We start from the raw sequence: 22,500 nt of genomic DNA, 5'->3' as shown, positions 1-22,500 counted from the left end.
TGAAAACAAATAAGATGGATGTTGCTGTTGGCGAACACTGTGACACGAGTTAAGCTTACTAGCCAACTAGCTCCGCTGGTGGGAAACGCATGGGACTCATAGCGCTGCCGCTGTCCTATTGCGTGCAGAGGGAATTTGAAAGACAACTGATTATCCCGCCCCTTGGACCGAGCACTGCGAACGGTGAGTGCCCAGACCCTACATTTTAATGTGGGTCTGGCTCGTCAGGCTAACATTTCTCAGATCAGAATTAAAATTCTCAAAACTAACTGTTCAGTCTTCACATCATTGTGTCACTTGGGCACATCAAAAAAGCAATTACAATTCTCTGCTGTTTTCTACATTATCAATTGTCATGTTGATCAAAATGTATTATAATGGGTCTCTGTTGAATAGTCTCACCCCCCACAACATTTAGGCATTAGTTCATAGCATAAGTCTTTACATGCAAAATGGTTGAACAAGTTGTCATAATATGTCAAGCAAGATGATATTCGTTGTGATGTGGATGAGAATTTGTGTCCCAACAGACAGGAACGTCAGGAGGTGTAGGAAGACTGCACTGTAATTACTTACTACAGCACTGCATGTACAGTTTCCCCAAAGGAGATTGTCCAATGTTCACATTTCTACTTTTTTGTTGTTGTTTCTTTGTGCTATGCAGTGCTGTCTTTTCCTTTCTGTATCGCAATGACATGGGCTGTCAACAAATGACAGTACAAACAGTAAAAGCGTAAATGGAAATATTGTTCAGTCTCTTGCAATCAAACTCCCACATACACTAAGGTGTAACCTACAATTTACAATAATTGTCATCAAAACTTTAGCCATAGTTTACATCAGAACATCCCTCCAGAGTACACTGTTATATTGACAACATGACTAAGCAATTTGACTGTCTTATCCGTACATAATGACACAAGGACTTGTAATTCTGATGTCACTGACATGTTCATTGACACAGATATTTACTTTTGAGAGATGAACTAAGGATTTTGAGCAAGAGACTGGCTTTTGCAGGTCATCCATGGTGAAAAAGGAAAGGCTTTGTCGCTGCTCAGTGAAGAGGTGTGAGAGTAGAGACTGTAAAGTGACGTGATTCTCTTCCATTTCAGTTTGTTTGTTAGTTTGAATATTCTGACTGGAAACATTCACTTTGTCTGCCCATGATAATATAACAAACTACTTAGAGCTTCTCTCTTGCTTCACTTGAACCTTTGCATTGTTGAGCAAGCAGGTGTGTGTGGGTGTGGGTGTGTGTGTGTGTGTGCGTGTGCGTGGATGCTTTGCAGGTATGGGCATCGATTCCTCCATGGCAGCAAGGCAGTTTTGCAGAGTGTGTTCTCCTGAATGGTAGTGACGTAAGTTACACACACACATTCTTTATGCAGTACATGCACACACACACACACACACACATTCCTTATGCAGTGCACACATTATAAATAAAATGTACTGTTATTATATACCCACACATACCCATTGTGCAATGTTGTATGAGCGAGTGTTATTATATACCCACACATACCCATTGTGCAATGTTGTATGAGCGTTTCTGAAAGCACCATTCATTTTGATTTAGTCAGTCATGGAGACAATCAGGCAGTCTAATTTCATTGAATTTGAATTCAGTTTGGCTGTGCTGTGTGTGTGTGTGGATTTGTGTGTGTGTGTGTGTGTGTGTGTGTGTGTGTGTGTGTGTGTGTGTGTGTGTGTGTGTGTGTGTGTGTGTGTGTGTGTGTGTGTGTGTGTGTGTGTGGATGTGGATGTGTTTGTGTGTGGATGTGTGTGTGTTTGTGTGTGTGTGTGTGTGGATGTGCGTTTTTTGTTCCAGGTCTCTCTGAAGCCTAAAGCGCTGAGTCATGTTGAGGCGGCTTCTATCCCATACGTGGCGGCAACAGCCTGGTCAGCTTTGGTTACTACAGGGGGCCTGCACAGTGAGAACTGCTCCAAGAAGAGGTGTGTGTGTGTGTTTGTGTTTGTTTATGTGTGTGTGTGTGTGTGTGTGTGTGTGTTTGTCTGTGTGTGTGAGAGAGAGACAGAGGTGTTCATATACACACTATGTTTCTTATTGTATATGTGTTTGTGTGTGTGTGTGTGTGTGTGTGTTTTCTATATAAATACACTGGATTTTATTGATTTGTTGCTTTCCTGTTAGGATCTTGGTGCATGGGGCATCAGGTGGAATTGGCACTTTTTCTATTCAGGTGTGTGGTGTTTTCACTCAATCACACACACACAGCTTCTGAAGCATAGGCTGACACACACACACACACACACACACACACACACACACACACACACTTGCACAGATGCATACAGTACACATATCTTCACTGTTCAGATGTGTTCACATCTACACACAAACCCATAAACAACTTCTGTGAAAACACACACACACACACACACACACACACACACGCACACGGATACAGAGGCATAGGCCGAGACACATACAGATGTACACTTGCACATGTACACATACAGATGTACACTTGCACATAAACACATACACATAGAAACACACAGTCTCTTATTTTTCAGTTTATTTTTGTTCACATGTTTCTTTATTGGTTGGTGTGTTTGCTTGTTTGTGACTGAAAGCTGCTGAAGGCCTGGGGCGGTCATGTGACGGCCACCTGCTTTAAGGATGGCCTTGGCCTGGTCAAGGAGCTGGGAGCAGATGATGTCATCGACTGCTCAACCACAGACGCAGCCTCGCAGCTAAGGACACTCCAGAAGTGTGTGTGTGTGTGTGTGTGTGTGTGTGTGTGTGTGTGTGTGTGTGTGTGTGTTTGTGTGCGTGCGCGTTTGTGTGTGTGTGTGTGTTGGCTGGGTGTACAATCAAAACCAGGTGCTTTTATTTAGAGCACAGTAGTATTATTTTATGACACAGCAATTTTCTTTTCCTTATAGCAAGCCACTTTCTTAAAAAGCACTTTGCAATTTGGAATTGGAAAAGTGCTCTATAAATAAAATGATTGTTATTATTTGGTAGGTGTTGTGCTTTGCATGTGGGTTTATTTGACCACAGTGTATATTTTCAAAATGTTTGTACTGTGTGAATGAGTTAATTCAAATTGGACACACCATAATGTTTATACGAAGCAGACTGAGGGGATTGTTTTGCAGTTGTTGAAAAGGAAAGTGTGTGTGTCTGTGCATATGTGTACGCGCATGTGTTTGCGCGTATTTGTGTGTGTGTGTGTGTGAGAGAGAGATGCATATCTGCATGTATCTGTGTATCTGTATGTGTGACTTTTTATTTTTGTATTTATCCATGTGTTTGTGTGTTTGTGTTTCACAGGTTTGATCTGATTCTGGATAATGTGGGCGGAGAGACAGACAGTTGGGCTATGGACCTGCTGAAGCCTTGGGCAGGGTCAAAGTTCGTGACCTTGGTGTCACCTCTGCTGCGGAACACAGATTCTCTAGGCCTGGTGGATGGAGTCCTCCAGTCAGGAATGACTTTGCATGACAAGGCCATCAGGGTAAGGGGACACACACACACACACACACAGAAAATATAGAATTCCCTGATTTCCCCTCTGTGGGCGGTTATTCACCCTCCAAGCTATCAGAGGCTTAAGAACTTGAGGGTTCTAGTCTGCGCGGTATCTTTTCGTAGGACTACACTCTTCCGAATCATGATCTCAGATATGGTTCCTGTAATATGCTGGAGCCAGTCACCTTGTTTGGGGGTCACAGCCTGAAGTGTATACACATACGTATTCATACGTGATGTCACTGCTAAAATGAAATACGTCACTGGAATTTTGTCATGCAAAGTGTAGCATCTTAAATGCAAAGGTTATGACAGACACACAGCAAGTAGTTAGCTAGCAGGCGTTAAGTACACTCACACGCACATATTCGTTCACTCACACACACGCTCACTGTGCTTTGAGTTCCTCCGATTGAGAATGATATGAACACAATGGGAATTAGGAAGGCCTCTTTGTTATGTTTAGATTATCGGTAGTTCTGCTTTTTATACTGTTCAGAAATGTACAAGCATCTGCTTTTGGCTTCCTCTCATGGTATAAGGGAATGTGAAAGCCAGATCCTCCAGAACTCTACAATGCTGCTTTAAATGTCTCTCTCTCTCTCTCTCTCTCTCTCTCTCTCTCCTCCAGAGCGTGGTAAAAGGTGTTTTTTACCGCTGGGCCTTTTATGTGCCTGATGGAGTGGCACTGGATCGAATTGGTGAACTGGTGTCATCAGGAAAGGTACACACATACACACACACACACACACACACACACACACACATGCACGTACATCCTGCATACTGCTTTCCATTTCTCTGTGCGATGCCAAACCTGACTGGACCCATGACTAAACTGGTGTTTGCTGAGGTAAAAGCTGACCGACACTGATTAAATAGGGAAATATTCTACCTTCTAAAGAACAGTAAGAACACACAAACACACACACACACACACACCAGCACTCCTGATTCAGCTTATGGCTCACTGCTCAAATGTGCCTCCAGTGAGAGAGGTGCAGAATGGGAAACCATGCAGGCTGAAGCTGGGGTCGGGGTGGGCAGGGCAGGGCAGTGGAGTCTGTCTGGTGTGGACATGATAAGTGCTAGCGGGAGGGCTAGCCTGCTGGACGTGACATGATAACAGTGATGTACACACTATACAGCCTGGCTAAGAACTCAGACAAATTCTGGAAAGAGTCCTATTTTACCTGTTTGTGGTGTGTGTGTGTGTGTGTGTGTGTGTGTGTGTGTGTGTGTGTGTGTGTGTGTGTGTGTGTGTGTGTGTGTATTTTTGTTATGGTTACATTTCTGAGGGGCTTTTCACAAAATTTAGATAAGGGATTAATCTGGGATTTTTTGGTCATACTGACTGAATTTAGCCTTGACTTGGTTTCATAAAAGTAATGGCACATAAGTTACCATGGAGATTTATTCTGTGCGGCTAGCCTGGTCTAGCCTGGCTAACGCCAAACCTCATCTTATTGAGATGGGGTCTGGGAACTACACACTCATTTTCTCGTATTTGAAACGTGGTTTACAAATGCCCAGAGCCGTTTATTGGGCGCTACGAATGTCTATCAAATGCGTCTGTACGTAGTCCATGGAATCCAGGCTGCCTAGCAGCGTGAATAAAATCGTGCGCCTAAGTCAGCATGGGGAAACCCAGCCTAAGCCTGGTCCTGACCAGGCTAACAACCAGGCTTAGTTAATTGTAATGTTAATTATGTTGTCTTACTGGTTTAGCCAGCTGTCACTCCGGTCAGGTCTCCACATATTGTTTAAGAACTTTATTCCATGTATGTACACTATATTTATTTGCTCGCAAAACACCACAAATAGTCTACATAATGCCAAATGGTAATTGCTTATTTTATTGATAGATGTTTGATGAATAGCCTGCAGTAGTCGATTGGAAACGGTGGGCATCTATTCAAAGGTTTTTCAATTAATTCAGTGATGAAGGGGATGTAAGTCATATGCTCTTTTCTTAACCTGTTGAGGAGTGAATTATTTTCCTGGTTCCTTCTAGAATTCTACCCCAACGATCTATAATTTCAGTGTTCTTTATACAGTCTATGGGGAAAATCTCTGAGGGTAATTGTCGCATCATAGTGCGGTACTCTCGGTTCACGAACATTCTAATCACTTATTTGTGACCGTACTCCTCAATAGGATAATAACGTTGCGTGCTTGATGAGGAAGTACTCACACGTGGGTGCATACTTAATTGTGCATTCAGTTGGTCTACCACGCCTACTCTTTCTGTTTTATGAAAACGGCCGTGTTTCCCCATTCAAAAAGGAAATATTTCACTTCCTTGTTAGGTTTTATCATAAGCTGTTGTTTACTTGGTGTGAATGACGCTGTTTTCTGTGTCTTTCTCGTTCCAGCCTTGAGTTCTTTGGAGGAATGATGAAAACGAGCACACATCCTGAATTACTTACACCTGGCTTGACCTAGTCGCTGCTACTCATCCTGGCTTGTCGTTCATGAAACGCGTTGAGCTAGAATGACCAGACAGTGCTAGGTCAAGTCTCACTTTATCTCTTATGTTGGATTTCATGGCAGACACTTTGTCCAAAGCAACATACAATAATAACAACAAACATTATCATTAAAACGTTACAGTTTAAAGTGGTCATATAGCCTGCATAGTTTTAACAGAATAATACCAAATCGGCATGATAACAATCGGCATAAACATATACAGATCCTGAAATGAATTGTTATGTGATTGCTGTAGAAGCACAAAAACTTCTGACACTTGTCCTCACTCACTGAGTTGTGTACATGGTACTGTTTAGTGTAGCGCTATACTGTATATGCACACACACTCACACTCCACGCCCGCATATATACTGAAACACACACACACACACACACACACACACAACCACCCACACACACACAGAAGCCCAAAGACCACATTCTGGTATGTGTTGAGTGAAGCACATAATCTCACGCTTTGTCACAAGGCTTATGGATGTGTGTGTGTCTGTGTGGTTGCCTGTGTGGTATGGTCGAAGGTGTGTGTACATTATAAACATCAAATGCTGTTCGTTTAACTGTGTGTGCACGCTTGCTCGCGGGCGGGCGTGTGTGTGTGTGTGTGTGTGTGTGTGTGTGTGTGAGAGTGAGTGTGTATTCAAATGTGATGGAGAATGTTTGAGTGTGACATAGTGTTTAAGTGAGTCAACAAGTGATTATACTGTATGAGTGAGTGAGTACATTTGTGTGTGTGTGTGTGTGTGTAATCCTCTCTTTGTCTGTGCTTCAGCTCTACTCATACCCTCGTGCGTGCGGCCGGATGCCATCCCGCCCTGGTTTCCGTGACGATGCCAGGGTTCCCATTCAGTACAGACAGACGCTGACAGGCCTGGAGTGTGTGTGTGTGTGTCATGTCCCTGAGCAGAGCTACTCACAGCTCGTCGAATTCCCCAAACTCATCACTTTTAAATACTCACCCTCTCTGGCCCACCCCTCTGACACACACACACACACAAATATGAACTAAACACACATCCACCCACTCTATCCTACTACTGCATCCCTTTCCCGAACAATTTGGATATAGTCAGTATTTTCGACAGCCCCCCACCCCCTATGCTGTGCAGATCAAGACTATTTTTGTTTTTGCTTTTTTACTTTTTTTTTTTTGGGGGCGGGGGGGCTGGTCTAGTGTTCATATTATATTGTGTAGAGGAATCCATATTACTTTGTGTTAAGAGCATATTAGTTTGTGTAAAGAAGTCCATATTGTGTCGTCAAATCGCTAAGAATTGTCATTCAATGGGGTAGGCATGACGCTCACAGTTGCTCATAGCACGATCCATTTGTTTTCTTATCTCCTCTTGATGCTAACTGTGTTCCCATAAGTAATTGCTGTATCTTCCTTTAGCTTACCGGTAAAATGGCCGCTGCTACCCAAATGTGATGTAGTCGCTCCAACTCCATCAGTTTGTGTAGAGGAGACCATATTAGTTTGTTTAGAGGAGTCCATATTAGTGCCTTTGTTTAGGGATTTGGTTCAGCATCAAAAAAATATATGTGTGTGTGTGTGTGGGAGGGAGGTGTGTGTGTATGTCTGTATGTATGTATGTAGATGTTATATGAATGTGTGTGTATACACTGTAAGTCATTATTAACTCCTGTACTGTATGTCCCATCTGTGTCCTCGTAGATCCGCCCGGTTGTCGAGGCGACCTACCCGTTCTCCCAGGTCCCCGAGGCCTTCCGGAAGGTTGAGACTGGCCACGCACGGGGAAAAACCGTCATCACCGTAGCGACTGAGGAAGCTGAATCTTCCTCCTCTTCCAGACACACTGACGGCCACACCCTGACCACCACGACACACGACACAGACGTACCTCACACACACACTGCCAAACACACGGGTTCATCTGTGGCAGAGGAGAAGACCCACGCCACCCAAACACACACCCCATCACCTGTAATGGTGGCGGCTGTAATGGCGGTGGAGGGACTGACCGTGGAGGCTGTGGAGGAAGGCCGTGTGGAGACTGGACCTGCATTCGCTGAGGGGCCTGAGCATCCAGGGGCACATTGCATAGAGACAGAGTCTGCAGAAATGGCACAGAGCACAGTCACAGAGTCTGCAGAGATGGCACAGAGCACAGTCACAGAGTCTGCAGAGATGGCACAGAGCACAGTCACAGAGTCTGCAGAGATGGCACAGAGCACAGTCACAGAGTCTGCAGAGATGGCACAGTGCACAGTCACAGAGTCTGAAGAGATGGCACAGTGCACAGTCACAGAGTCTGCAGAGATGGCACAGGGCTCAGTGGCACAGGCTGCAGTGGGCACCCAGATGACTGAGACTGTTGACACAGGCCACAGATAGCCAACAGGCCACTCAGAGAGAGAGAGAGTGGGAACTCTCTCTCACTCACACACACACACACACACACACACACACTCTCATACACATACACCGACAACGTAAAAAAAACGCAAAGGGAACTGCAACAGCGGGTTTCGGTGTTGACACAATGTGCAAATGGTAGGAAAGCTTTGTAATGTGAGGAACCTTGCAGCATTTAATGTTTTTTTTTTCTCTCTCTGTCACACACACACGAGGCTGTGTAAAACAGGTGCTTTTGAGAAGGGGGTTGGGATAGCTCTGGGCATTGGGTTCATGCTGTCGGACACACACACAAACAAACATCGCTCTTCTCTTGTCTCAAATAGTGTGTGAACTATCACTCTGACATGGCTGTTTTGTGTGGTGTGGCTTTGTTTAGGGGCTTGTGCTTTCTGTTGGATGTGCTCACACACACACACACACACTCTGCCTATCTCAAACAGTGTATTTTTTTGAAGGCTTTCATGGAATATGACCAGACACAACAGCCTTATTTACCTCTGTGATGGAGGGACCACATTATGGCTGACTCGGTGTGTGTGTTCATGTTTGCCTTAAGCAATAAACTGTCATCTCACACACACTTCCACTTTTGTGTTTCTTGTGTGTGTGTGTGTGTGTGTGTGTGTGTGTGTGTGTGTGTGTTTATCATTCCTATACAGGTGGAAACCAAAGCAGAGATATCAGCACATAAACATTTATTAAGACAGAACAAAACAAAAAAAATCAAAAACATAACTATGATACAGTGTGTGTGTGTGTAGGAGAGAAGAGGTAATGAGAGGTTAGTTTGAAGTTCAGTTTCTCCCTTTTGTCCTTTATCCTGCATGGTGGGAAAAGACCAATCTCTTCCTGGTCTTGGACAGTGGGGCGTGTGTGTCATATGCTTCGAAGGAACAGATGCCGTACAGTATGAGCTTATATCAATAAAAAATATTCCCTTAAAGGAACCATATGTAAGAAAAATATTTCAATTAATCATAAAATGGCCCTGATATGTCACTAGACATTAAAAAATCATGTTCATTTCAAATACTTATATCACTGACAACAGTAGTCCAGCCAGGATATTGTCATTTAAAAAGTGAAGTTGCAGCCCTCAACTGATGTTGATGTTGTGTTTTGTCATGTCATGCTGTGTTTTGGCCTGATGTGCCACCCTCCACTTACTGTATCTACTAATCACAAAGTCATTAGTGTTTCGGCATCCGGGTTGGCACCCTCGAGTCAGGGGGGAGGGGGAGGGGATACACCTCTCTTCAGTATTTAGAAAGTGATTGCAGTACCAGTTTTGGCCACAATCTTACATATGGTTCCTTTAAAGTCCCTATGGTGTAAGAAAAACAAGTTCAGTTCTGAGGGAGTAAAGACTAAAGGCCTGTTGATATTTACTAGTTTGTTTGGATAAAGAAGGCCAGTCACAACATCACAAGCCAGTGACTGTACAAGATCATGTGCATGAGATGTTCAACTCCATCCAGCTTGCATTAGAAGCAGCAAAACAGTCATTTTCCTGAGCAGTCCGGTCCACTTCTATGTCTGCTAACGTGAGGTATTTGAATGAAAGGTTGGTGAGTGCATAATACAGCACCGCATCTTTCTGCGCTGTGGGCCTCATGGTGCAGCTGCATGACAGGGACCATGGGTCCCACGGTGCAGCTGCACGACTGAGCTCATGGGTCCCAGGGCGCAGCTGCATGACTGAGTCTATAGGTCCTGTGGTGCAGCTGCAGCACTGAGCCCTGTGATCCTGTGCGTGAGCAGCTGTGGGTCCTCCCCGTGCAGCTGCACCCCAGAGACCACAGAGGCTAGTGGATATCACCCCACACCTCTCACACAAACTCCAGACTCCATCTCTGGTTCAGCTTGCTCTGGTTGAACGCATTGAGAACCACATGATGTTTGTCGTACTGCTCTCCTCCTGAAGACAGAACAAGGAGAAAGGGAGATTAAAAAGAAACCATCTAATAAAAGACACATAGCAAAGGGTAATATGTCATGTTATAATCTCCTTGTTGCCATGGATCTATAGTGTTGAAGTGTAGTAATGTTTGGCAACACAGAAGGTTACATTTGTATAATCTTCAATGGAATCCTAGTGTTCAGTACCAATCTACCTGGTTAATCATCATATTTCACATCATTATGACTAGGTCTATGTACTATAAAGTGTGAAGAGACAAATAAAAACGAATGAATCACGAATCAAGATTTAAACCAGTCATGTTCTTCCTGAAACCAACAAACCAACAACATTCATATATTCAACCCAGTCCACTTGTAGGTACTCGATTATTCCCCGGGCGTGCCACGGTTTTAAACACCGCTAGAGGGAGCTGACGGCCTATTGCTCACAGAGCCATGGCTCATCTACACGCCTCCTTTCCCTGCACCAATCAAAACGTCCTGGCAGTCAGAAGAGCAGTCTCACGGAGCAGGGCCTCATAGTAAAACAGCTCATTAAAAACATTCCTGTCCGATTTAAAATGTACAGCGAGAAATGGTAATCTTTAACCTAAGTCACAGCAAACCAGGTTAAAAGACAAAGAATCTCTGAAATCAAAGAACTTTTGTGAAAACATCACTCAGTAACTCTCTCTCTCACACACAAACTGTAACACTAGTGTCCCCACTGACCTTTGACCTCAAACACGAGGTCAGGGCTGACGTTGCTGCGGATCAGGCCCTCTGGGGTGATGTTCCACAGCTGGTCTGGTTTGCCTTTCTCTGCAGTCATACACAGACGAGCTCCCGGCCGGACCAGACTGCCCAAGGGCTCCACACAGCAGTCCTCCAACATCTGAGTCTGTGTGTGTGTTATGGTGTGGGTATGTATGTGTGAGAGATAGTATAACGTGTGTGTGTGTGTGTGTTGAAGTGAGAGATAGAATAGAATAGAAAATGAATGGAATGAACGACACAGACATCCTCCACGGCTGATTCCAATCGGCGTTCAGTAGCCATGAATCTTGGTTAGGCCTACTTAACGAGAAATGGAGGAATATGCTTTCTTCAGAAGTGTACCGTGAAAACTTGGTGGGGATTGTTGTTGATGAGGTTCATGTAACATACAAATGGTAAGTTTAAAGATGTTAATGTTAGTCATGTTACCTAACTTATGTTAAATGAAGGCATTAGTAGAACACTTTGTTCATCTGATTGGTTGATTTGGCCCGTGGATAACCAACATAGGTGGTGATAGACAGATGGTTTATCCAATCAGCTAACCAGTATTCTCGCCCCTTCCCAAATGTTCTCCAACGAAAGTTCCCAGATGGACATGCAGAGCAAATGCGAAGCATCCATCTGGCAGAGTCAGGTTAATTAAAAGGTGGCAGGACACACAAATTCCCTCCTCACCCACCCATGACACCTGGTTGTCTTGGTTGCTTTACCTTGCACTGCAGCTGGCCGTCCTGATAGGCCCAGACCTGCTCGGCTCTGCCCGTCTCTGCCGTTGCCTGGATACGCATCAGCTTGATGTCCTCCAGGGCTCCTGTGATTGACAAGAAGAGACCTGTCTCGTGGTTCCTCAGGCGGAAGTTCACTGGCTTCTGCTCTCACACACACACACACACACACACACACACAAAACAACAACAACACATGAATAAAACATGGATACACCCACAACAGTGTTTCCCACAGAATTGAATTCTATTTGTGGTGGTAGGTTTGCAGAATTAACTTGAATGCAACAGTTTTTAGCAAATTAGCGCAGCGTGGTTATGATGCTAACAAGATTTAAGCACAATTTAGTACAACCTGGAAAATCATTGTGTGGTGGTCAATGTTGATATTGTGGTGGGCCGCCACAAATAAGTCAATGTATGGGAAACACTGCACAAACACATATTTGAACGCACACACACACACACACAAAATAAGAGATGTTTGACTGACTTCTTGCTCACTGGTTCTGAAAGCCTAATCATTCTCTGGGCCAAGAACCTGTGTTACCTGCATGAGAGGACGGAGTGATCCGATTCGCTGCCAGCGGGTGAGTTTGGGCCAATCTGGGACTAAGCCCGGTCTGAGCAGAACCTGTGCCCCACGGAAGTTCACACCCTCATATAGCACCCACCTGTCAATCAAAGTCAGGACCAATCAATGCACAACTTATCATTCGGATCTAAATAATACACACTCAGTCATGTTCATACAAACAACCCCCCCCCCTCTCTCTCTCTCTCACCATGCCCCCCCCCCCCACATACACATGCACACACACACATACACTACTTGTTGTGAAGTGGAAAGATGGCAAACGTGTGTGAAATTTGCACCAGCTATGAGAACTCACCACAGGTCCCTATCAACTACACCAAAAGTCTGTGTGTGTGTGTGTGTGTTTATGTGTGTGAGTGTGTGTGTGTATGTACATGTGTGGCTGATGTGTGTATGATGATGATATGGTGCTCTACCGTTTCCATGACGACGATCAAACATATACAGTGGCTAAGAATCTGTCGACTTTGCAAATTCCCCAAAAGGACAAATCCTCCATCTGTCTTCTGCTCCCTAGTTCACTGTCTCTATCACTCTATTTGTCTCAGGGAGGCTACACTGGGCACATAACTGAAGTGTTCTAAACATGCAAGTATGAAATTCATTTAGCTATAGACTATTGTGTAGACATTCTTCTAAAAACTAAACTATAACTACATAAAAAAAATAGTTCCCAGCAACACCTGCAGCAGCCCTGGAGTCCCACCCACACAAAAGCACAAACCGCACCTTCTAACTGACACAATAAAGGTTTATTATGTTGTGGCATTTCACACGGATTAGGCTAATAGCACTTAACCTTTGAAATGAGGAGATCTTGACTGCCTGTGTGGGAGCATAACGTGTAATGTGTGCATATGCATGCCTGAAATGTGTGTGTATGTGTATGTGTGTGTGTATGTGTGTGTGTGTGTGTGTGTGTGTGTGTGTGTGTGTGTGTGTGTGTGTGTGTGTGTGTGTGTGTGTGTGTTAGCATGCTCTGGGTTAATGTTTAACATTTCAACATGTAAAAAAAAATTATGTGAAGTGACCTTTCTAAATGACTGCTCAAGAATACAGGTACAGAGTTTCATGTTCAGGAGTGAAATGCAAGGATTCTGTGTGTGTGTGTGTGTGTGCGTGCTTGCGTGCGTGCGTGCGTGTGTGTGTGCGTGTGTAAATGTAAGTCATTAAGTACTCACATGCCTCCCTGCACCATGACAGATTGTGTTCTGCTGCAGCCTCCAGTGAGCTGCAGGTTGATGGAAGCGGCCGTTAGAACCACCCTCCTCCCCCTCAGTTCTGCACGCTCACACAGAATGATGGAGGGAAGAGAGAACTCCTGTAGAGTGAGAAAGAGAGGGAGGTAGGGAGAGAGATAGAGGGAGGGGTTTTCAACACTCTTTTATTACAGTTTTATTACAGTCGCTTTGGTACAATTCACAGATCAGAATTGAAATTCTCAAAATGACCTGTTCAGTATTCACATCATTGTGTCACTTGTGCACATCAAAAAGCAGTTTCTCATTCCTTTGAACAAGTTGCAAAGCAAATGCTTTGGTACATCCATGCAAATGATGTATGTACAATGCTCTGCTGTTTCCTACATTATCAATTGCTTATGTCCTGTTGATCAAAATGTATTATAATGGGTCTCTGTTAAATAGTCTCACCCCCCACAGCATTTAGGCATTAGTTCATAGCATAAGTTTTTACATGCAAATTGATTGAATAAGTTGTCATAATATGTCCGTTGTGATGTGAATGAGATTTTGTGGCCCAACAGACAGCACTGCATAGTACCTAAGGAGATTGTCCTATGTTCACATTTCTACTTTTTTAACATTTTTACTTTTTTTGTTGTTTATTTTTCCTTTGTGCTATGCAGTGCTGTCTTTTCCTTTCTGTATCGCAATGACATGGTCTGTCAACAAATTACAGTACACTGTTAAATGTGACAACAATTTGACTGTCTTATCCGTACACAATGACACAAGGACTCATCATATGCATCGGAGTCCTTTGTACAGCTGCAGTGGCAATACAAATGTTTTATTATTTATTTTATTATGTCAGTAAAGCACTTTGAGAGAGGAGAGAAGAGAAGAGGAGAGAAGAGAAGAGGAGAAGAGAAGAGGAGAGGAGAGAAGAGAAGAAGAGAAGAGGAGAAGAGAGAAGAGGAGAGAAGAGAGGGGAAGAGGAGAGAATAAAAGAGAAAAGAAGAGAAGAGGAGAGAACAGTTGAGAAGAGGAGAGAAGAGGAGAGAACAGTTGAGAAGAGGAGAGAAGAGGAAAGGAAAGGAGGGAAGAGAAGGAAAGGGAAGAGAAGAGGAGAGAAGTAAAGAGAAGAGAAGAGAAGAGGAGAGAAGGAGAGAGAGAAGAGAAGAGAAGAGAGGAAGAGAAAGAGAACAGAAAAGAGCAATGCTAAATATTTCCAGACAACAGCAGGCAGCACTACATTAAAAGAAAAAGACCTCAATTCATGCTGAGAGAAATAAAATACATTCTTCAACATAGTTTGGTAAAGAAAAAACGACAACAGAATTCCCTGTTAATGTCAAAAGTTGCTCACAGAAAATGTGTGTGTGTGTGTGTGTGTGTGTGTGTGTGTGTGTGTGTGTGTGTGTGTGTGTGTGTGCTTGCGTGCGTGCGTGTGTGTGTGTCATGTATTTATGCTAAGTGATGCTATGGGCTTAGTGAAGCTTCAGAGCTGTATTGAAATGAAAGCCATGTGGCACATCAGGGCCTTGAAGATGAGTCACTGACTGCCTTGGCACAGAGCTGCAACATTCAGAGAAACAAAGGAACCGTAGCCTCGCCAGCCAGAAGTGAGTGGGGAGTGTGTGTGTGTGTGTGTGTGTGTGTGTGTGTACAGTCTCCAGCCAGAGGCAAGTACAACCAAAATGGGTGTGTGAGGACAAGGCAGCCTCTCATCCCAAAAGGGCCATATTTGTGTGTTTGTGTGTCTATGTTCCAAATGTATTTGTGTGTGTGTGTGTGTGTGTGCATGCGTGAGTGTGTGAATGTGTGTACTCACGAAGCCTGTGGTCAGCAGAGATCGCACAGCGATGTTTGGCTGAAACCCCATGGCCCTCACATCAGGATACACTCCATCCTCCAGCACACACACACTTCCCAAGAACTCCTCACGCTCGCATGCCAGCCAACTGACACACACAAACACAAACACATATAATCATTAACAAACACCTATATGCAGGCAAATCAGTATTTCTACTATTCTGGAAATAAAGACTTTACAAAAGCTGAGAAGGGCAAAGAAAGAAAGAAAGAAAGAAAGAAAGAAAGAAAATTATTTCTGACCTTCCAGATAAGACTTTACAAGACTGCATTTTGAAGTCTGGGGGCAGGGCGGACACAGAGTCATCCAGAACCAAAACGGAACCAGAGAGTTCTGGCTCAGAGTACAGCTCCACCTGTACACACACACACGCGCACACACACACACACACACACACACACACACACACACACACACACACACACACACACACACACACACACACACACACACACACACACACACACACACACACACACACACACACACACACACACACACACACATACACCATACACACACACACACACACATGTATGAATACATACACAAACACACATCCAACCACACCCACATCCAGACAAAGTAAAGTAAACATTTCCGTTTTGAAAAAGAACAGGAATCCTGGCTGGGAGCTTCCTTTGCCACATCTCCAAATGAGACAAAGGCCCAAGCTGGCAAAACGCCACTCTATTATGGCTAGAATAGCACTCTGAGACAGAGCCCAACGTCTCTCTAATACAGTACATCTGCAATGCCTGCCACAGGTGACTCATTCATCTGAAAAAGCAACTTAAGATTGAAAGAAAAAAAACAATAGTTTGGCACAAACACAAACACACAAATGCAATTCATGTGATCGGTAATTGAAAAGATATGGATCTGTTGTTGTTTCCTCACCTTGAATTTAGATGAGCCACTCAAGTCATCCTGAAACATAAAAACAAGTGGCTTGTTCCAGTTAATTCCTGACATTCATGAAATTTGTGTGTGTGGTTGTATGTATGTGTATGTGTATGTATATAAGTATATAAGTATATATACTTTTTTGATCCCGTGAGGGAAATTTGGTCTCTGCATTTAACCCAATCGGTGAATTAGTGAAACACAAACAGCACACAGTGAACACACAGTGAGGTGAAGCACACACTAATCCCGGCGCAGTGAGCTGCCTGCTTCAACGGCGGCGCTCGGGGAGCAGTGAGGGGTTAGGTGTCTTGCTCAAGGGCACTTCAGCCGCGGCCCACTGGTCGGGGCTCGAACTGGCAACCCTCCGGTTACAAGTCCAGAGTGCTAACCAGTGGGCCACGGCTGCCCCTATGTGTATGTGTATGTGTATGTGTATGTGTATGTGTATGTGTATGTCTATGTAGTGCATGTGTGTGCGTGTGTCTGAGGTTGTGTGTGTGTCTACTGTATGTGTGTGCACGTGCATGCATATGTGTGTGTGTATGTGTATGTATGTATGTGTATGTGTATGTAGTGCATGTGTGTGCGTGTGTCTGAGGTTGTGTGTGTGTGTGTACTGTATGTGTGCGCACGTGCATGCATATGTGTGTGTGTGTGTGTGTGCACGTGCATGTCTGTGTTGTGTGTGTGTCCATGCGTGCCTGCATGTGAGTGTGTTTATGAGTGTGTGGTTGTGTGTGTGAGTGTGTGTGTGTGTGTGTGTGTGTGTGTGGTACACACCAGAAAAACAGGCATAGCAGCAGATATGGTGCTGTTCTGGGCTCCCCAGTCCTCAGGTCCAGCATATAGGCCTTTCTCTACCACATACTGCTGGCCAGAGAAATCAGCTCCTTCAAACACCACCCACCTACATACACACACACACACACACACACACACACACACACACACACACACACACACACATACATACATACATACACAACCACACACACACAAACATGAAAAATTCAACAAACAGCATAGCAAAGCATTTGGGACAGTGTGTAATGTTGGTGATGACAACAGGCAAGTCTGTATCTGTTTATCAAAGTTGACATGCAAACAATGGGCAGAAGCAACATGAATCGCCTGGACTCACACATACAAACACGCACACGCAAATACACACACACACGCAAACACACGCACACACGCAAACACACGCACACACACACACACGCAAATACACACAAACGCAAACACACACACACACGCAAACACACGCACACACACACACACGCAAACACACACACACATAGTTCCGCATACTCTCTACAAAAACAACACAGAAGGGCGTAACACAGGGACATTGAGGAACCCCCACTTCTGAACCCACAGAATGTACCCACTGCATTTCAACACACACACAGACACACACACAGACACACACTTCAGCACACCCAGTTTTGACAGGTATCCTCTGGTGTGTTCTTTCATACATGACTAACTGTGATTCCAATAATGGACACACCCTGTAAAATCCCTTTACACTTCACTACCAAAACACACTGGCAATTAGTCACCTCTTTCCATGCATGTTGTGTGTGTGTGTTACACTCACACACACACATACACATACACACACACACACACACACACACACACACACACACACACACACACACACACACATATATGCAGAGGTAGGTAAGGTAAGGAGAATGTGGGTCTGAATCCAATCCTTCACATTTCTTTGAAACTTCCTACAAGTGTGCTTCAAGTGAAGTGCTTCTAAGACTAAGATACCTTGTGCGCTCTCTCTCTCCCACACACACACACACACACACACACACACACACAAGTGAAGTGCTTCTAAGGCTAAGAGACCTTGTGTGCTCGAATGGGTACTTATATTATTTCAACTGACATTCACACTCACACACATGCTCACACACACACACACACACACACACACACACATATACACACATATATGCAGAGGTAGGTAAGGTAAGGAGAATGTGGGTCTGAATCCAATCCTTCACATTTCTTTGAAACTTCCTACAAGTGTGCTTCAAGTGAAGTGCTTCTAAGACTAAGATACCTTGTGCGCTCTCTCTCTCTCCCACACACACACACACACACACAAGTGAAGTGCTTCTAAGGCTAAGAGACCTTGTGTGCTCGAATGGGTCTACTTATATTATTTCAACTGACATTCACACTCACACACATGCTCACACAAACTCACACACACACACCAACAACACACATACACACACACACACACACACACACACACACACACACACACTACTCACACTCCTGAGAGCACGTTGATGGACTGTGTGGTCAAGCCGTATCCAGTGAGCTGTGTATTAGGCACCGCCTCTACCAGGTCAAAGTCGGCGCCCCTGTCTGAGAAGTCCCGCCCACTGTACATCTTCATGTGTGGAGGGGCTAAGTCCTGCAGGGGTGTCAACACACAACATTTACACAACGTTAATACAAACAGTGGATAACATACAGAAAACAGTGCATGCAAAAAGAGAAAGTCCTTGCCATTTCTAAAAACATACATTCCACTCCAAATAGAGATGGCATGTCCGTGTGTGTGTGAATGTGTGTGTGTGTGTGTGTGTGTGTGTGTGTGTGTGTATCCAGGAAACATGAACATTAGACATATACAGTATAAAACATACATTTTCATGTATTTTGTGTGATTCTGTGATTTTGATACAAAAATGCATCTGAAACAATCACTATGTATACACACAATATGTTTAAGTCACTTTGGACAAAATTATCTACTAAATAAATATGCAAATAATGTAAAGTATATCATATCCTCATGCATAAATGTAAATATATATGTAAATAATATAAAGTATATCATATCCTCATGAATAAATGTAAATATATATGTAAATAATGTAAAGTATATCATATCCTCATGAATAAATGTAAATATATATATCTATGTAAAGTATATCATATCCTAATGAATACATTTAAATGTATAAAGTACTGTACATAGATGAATAAATGAACGAATAAAGCATATTACATCCTAATAAATACCACTGGACTCACCACTAGTGCTGGCCGTAGAGAGAGTAGCCACTCGCTGGCTCCGCCCCAGTCCTGCCAGTCCAGGTACTCTCCCTCCTCCAGGACGTACTGCCGCCCCTCGAAGCCCACCCCCTCATAGCCCACCCACCTGACACAGGAGATGGGAAATGTAGTCAATAGAGGCTGATGAGCAAGGTTTGTAGTCTTTTGGCACAGGAGATGGGAAATGTAGTCAATAGAGGCTGATGAGTAAGGTTTGTAGTCTTTTAGCACAGGAGATGGGAAATGTAGTCAATAGAGGCTGATGAGTAAGGATTGTAGTCTTTTGGCACAGGAGATGGGAAATGCAGTCAATAGAGGCTGATGAGCAAGGGTTGCAGTCTTTCAGCAGCTCTATGTTTATGCTTTATGAAGCTGACTGTAAAATAAAGAGTGCTGTGTTTCTGTTGTCAGCAGATAGTATATTGTAGCCATGGTGTGTTTGTGTGTGTGGGTGTGTGTGTGTGTGTGTGAGTGAGTGAGTGAGTGAGTGTGTGTGTGTGTGTGTGTGTGGTCATATTTTGATGAAGATATTTTAGATGTTAAGTTCAGATGCACATTAATGTACATTATAAAGACTTTCCGACCCATATTTTGTTTATTCACAGATGATTACATGATACTTACAGGCCACTGAGAATTTTCATGGATCCCACTGTCTTGAGTGTGTCGGAGTTGGTGTGTGTGCGTATGTGGGGGTTCAGGGGTGTGTGTGGGGGCTCGTGTCCCTTGCTAACATCCAGCATGTCTTCATGTATCTCCACACACGCCCCCTGCAGACCCGGCTTCTCATACAGCAGAGCCTAACAGAGGAGGCGGGACCAGAGGTCATTTACACCAATCAGAAGCAAGCAAGGCAAGAGTAGAAACCAATCAGAACTAATCAGAAGCACAGTTTTATTCAATGAGTAAATCGTTTCTAAACCACATATTATGTGGTTGAGAGCCAAACCACCAAACATTTAAAGGTTAAATTCTTGTTTTTAGAGTACTTTCATTCATCCAAGAACAATGATGTTATTCAGAAGACACACAAAAAAGGGCCGTTTTTCTTAGAATTTCCATGCACTACACACACTATACAGGTTATATTCATAATTATATTTATAAACATATTTGAAAGACAGAAATCAATAAATGTGGAATACCAAAACAGAAACCAAGAGAAAATACATATACATTAAAAGAATTGGAATGCTTGTTTTCTAACTTACTGACAACAAGCAGGACACAATACTGTGTCTTTAAGAAGCATAACAGGAGCCTGAGCATTTCAGTCAACCTCAAGCCAAAACTATATTCCTTCTCGTAGCGATGCCAAAAATGGACCAGTGAACACAGTGTGCTGTACACACATGATCATTTTATGTGGTGGTTACAAACAAAACTAAACTCAGAGCCTAAATGAGCACATCATGTTTGCCAAGACCAGACCATTAGCAGGTCCTATGACCTTGGGCAGTGGCCATTTGACACAAGGTTTACATGTGTTTAGCTGTCTGTTTGACTATGAAGTTTAAAAGCATCATAGGATTTAAACCACTCAACCACAAATATGTGTTTTGTCCCCCTCTCTCTCTCTCTCGCACACACACACACACATGCACACACCTTCTCTCTCTCTCTCTCTCTCTCTCTCTCTCTCTCTCTCTCTCTCTCTCTCTCTCTCTCACACACACCATAAATCATTCCTGACACCAGCGCCAGCGGTCTAGAATTTAACCAGGTAAAGATCCTATGACCTTGCTCAGTGGCCATTTAACACAAGGATTACATGTGTTTAGCTTTCTGTTTTACTATGAAGTTTAAATGCATTATGTGATCACCATGTCCAAGTCCAACTATAACCTGAAGGGCAGGAGTGTGTTGTCTTTTTTACAGTAAACCACTCAACCATACATTTTGTCATGTATATACCCCACTCTCTCTCTCCCTCTCTCTCTCTCACATACAAACACACACCACACACACACACACACACACACACACACACACTTTACATCTACATCGCTCTCTCTCTCTCTCTCTCTCTCTCACACACACACACACACACACTTTACATCTCTCTCTCTCTCTCTCTCTCTCTCACACATACACACACACCATAAATCGCCACCATAAATGACCCCTCATTCCAGACACAGTGCACTAGCGGTCTAGATTTGAGCCAGGTAAAGCGCTTACCTTTGCTTCAGTAGGGTTCTGCACCTTCAGTCCACCCTGTAATGCAAACACACACCACTGAGATCAAACCACAAAAAAACAACACTTTTCTCTGTCTGTTTAGCACCCACATACATTGTACCATATCATATGAGTATAATAGAAGAACAACGTTAATTACAGAACATTTCTATATAACTTATAAAGAAAGCAACAGGGTAGAGGGAGCTTCACAGTAGCCCTTCACCATTTTAGTATATACAATGAATTACAAAAACATTTTTATAGATGTAAATTACATGACAGTAAATCATTGGGCAAACACATGCATGACCCAGCACACACACACACACACACACACACACACACACACACACACACACACACACACACACACACACACACACACACACACACACACACACACACACACACAGACACACACACAAAAGTTTGGGGTCACTTAGAAATGTCCATTCCACTCCATTATAGACAGAATACCAGAAATACCAGCTGAGATCAGTAGCAGGTTAACAGTTTCTTATGTGATATTAGTAGGATCTGAATGATAATACGTATAATGAGCACATGTGCTCACACCGTTCTCTGCTTTATTTCCTGATCACTTTTGCCTCAGGTTGTTGTGTGGCAGGAATGACACGCCTATACATGAAAAGCCAGTGCTACCACAAAATGCCCTGTATTCGTAAATCTAATTAGTTGGGGATTGGAATGTGTTTGATGTGCCTGTGTGTGTGTGAGCGCGTGTGTGTGTGAGCGCGCGCGCGTGTGTGTGTGTGTGTGTGTGTGTGTGTGTGTGTGTGTGTGTGTGTGTGTGTGTGTTTTTTTTTTTTTTTTAGTGCGATTTTTGGGTGAGTACCTTAAATTGTTCTGG

The 22,500-nt window shown here is 43.6% G+C and overlaps 2 protein-coding genes across 3 annotated transcripts in view; one reads left to right on the top strand and one right to left on the bottom strand.

Annotated features, from left to right (window-relative positions):
* Positions 1-8,951, top strand: part of LOC143109920 (NAD(P)H oxidoreductase RTN4IP1, mitochondrial-like) — a 10,369-nt gene extending 1,418 nt beyond the window's left edge. The window contains exons 3-9 of the mRNA XM_076272719.1: positions 1,293-1,361; positions 1,835-1,959; positions 2,159-2,207; positions 2,605-2,741; positions 3,308-3,491; positions 4,137-4,229; positions 7,671-8,951. Coding sequence (XP_076128834.1) covers positions 1,293-1,361; positions 1,835-1,959; positions 2,159-2,207; positions 2,605-2,741; positions 3,308-3,491; positions 4,137-4,229; positions 7,671-8,351 — 1,338 coding nt within the window. The 3' untranslated portion in view covers positions 8,352-8,951. The remainder of the gene's footprint in view (positions 1-1,292; positions 1,362-1,834; positions 1,960-2,158; positions 2,208-2,604; positions 2,742-3,307; positions 3,492-4,136; positions 4,230-7,670) is intronic.
* A 102-nt stretch (positions 8,952-9,053) lies between these two features.
* Positions 9,054-22,500, bottom strand: part of LOC143109918 (uncharacterized) — a 34,697-nt gene continuing 21,250 nt past the window's right edge. For both annotated transcript variants that reach the window (XM_076272718.1, XM_076272717.1), the window contains exons 10-22: positions 21,627-21,662; positions 20,070-20,245; positions 19,425-19,551; positions 18,653-18,798; positions 17,130-17,256; positions 16,341-16,370; positions 15,683-15,795; positions 15,396-15,525; positions 13,562-13,701; positions 12,333-12,456; positions 11,768-11,926; positions 11,010-11,178; positions 9,054-10,293 (exon numbers count right to left, since the gene is read on the bottom strand). In XM_076272718.1, coding sequence (XP_076128833.1) covers positions 10,205-10,293; positions 11,010-11,178; positions 11,768-11,926; positions 12,333-12,456; positions 13,562-13,701; positions 15,396-15,525; positions 15,683-15,795; positions 16,341-16,370; positions 17,130-17,256; positions 18,653-18,798; positions 19,425-19,551; positions 20,070-20,245; positions 21,627-21,662 — 1,566 coding nt within the window. In that variant the 3' untranslated portion in view covers positions 9,054-10,204. The remainder of the gene's footprint in view (positions 10,294-11,009; positions 11,179-11,767; positions 11,927-12,332; positions 12,457-13,561; positions 13,702-15,395; positions 15,526-15,682; positions 15,796-16,340; positions 16,371-17,129; positions 17,257-18,652; positions 18,799-19,424; positions 19,552-20,069; positions 20,246-21,626; positions 21,663-22,500) is intronic.

The sequence above is a fragment of the Alosa pseudoharengus genome, unplaced genomic scaffold, assembly GCF_046254945.1.
Source record: "Alosa pseudoharengus isolate Yale_2024_CS ecotype anadromous, Long Island Sound unplaced genomic scaffold, YU_APseudo_1.1 YU_APseudo_1.1_scf_7, whole genome shotgun sequence".
Classification (NCBI taxonomy): Eukaryota; Metazoa; Chordata; class Actinopteri; order Clupeiformes; family Clupeidae; genus Alosa; species Alosa pseudoharengus.
Note: the sequence above shows the minus strand (reverse complement) of the source record. Positions and strands in the feature narration are given on the sequence as shown.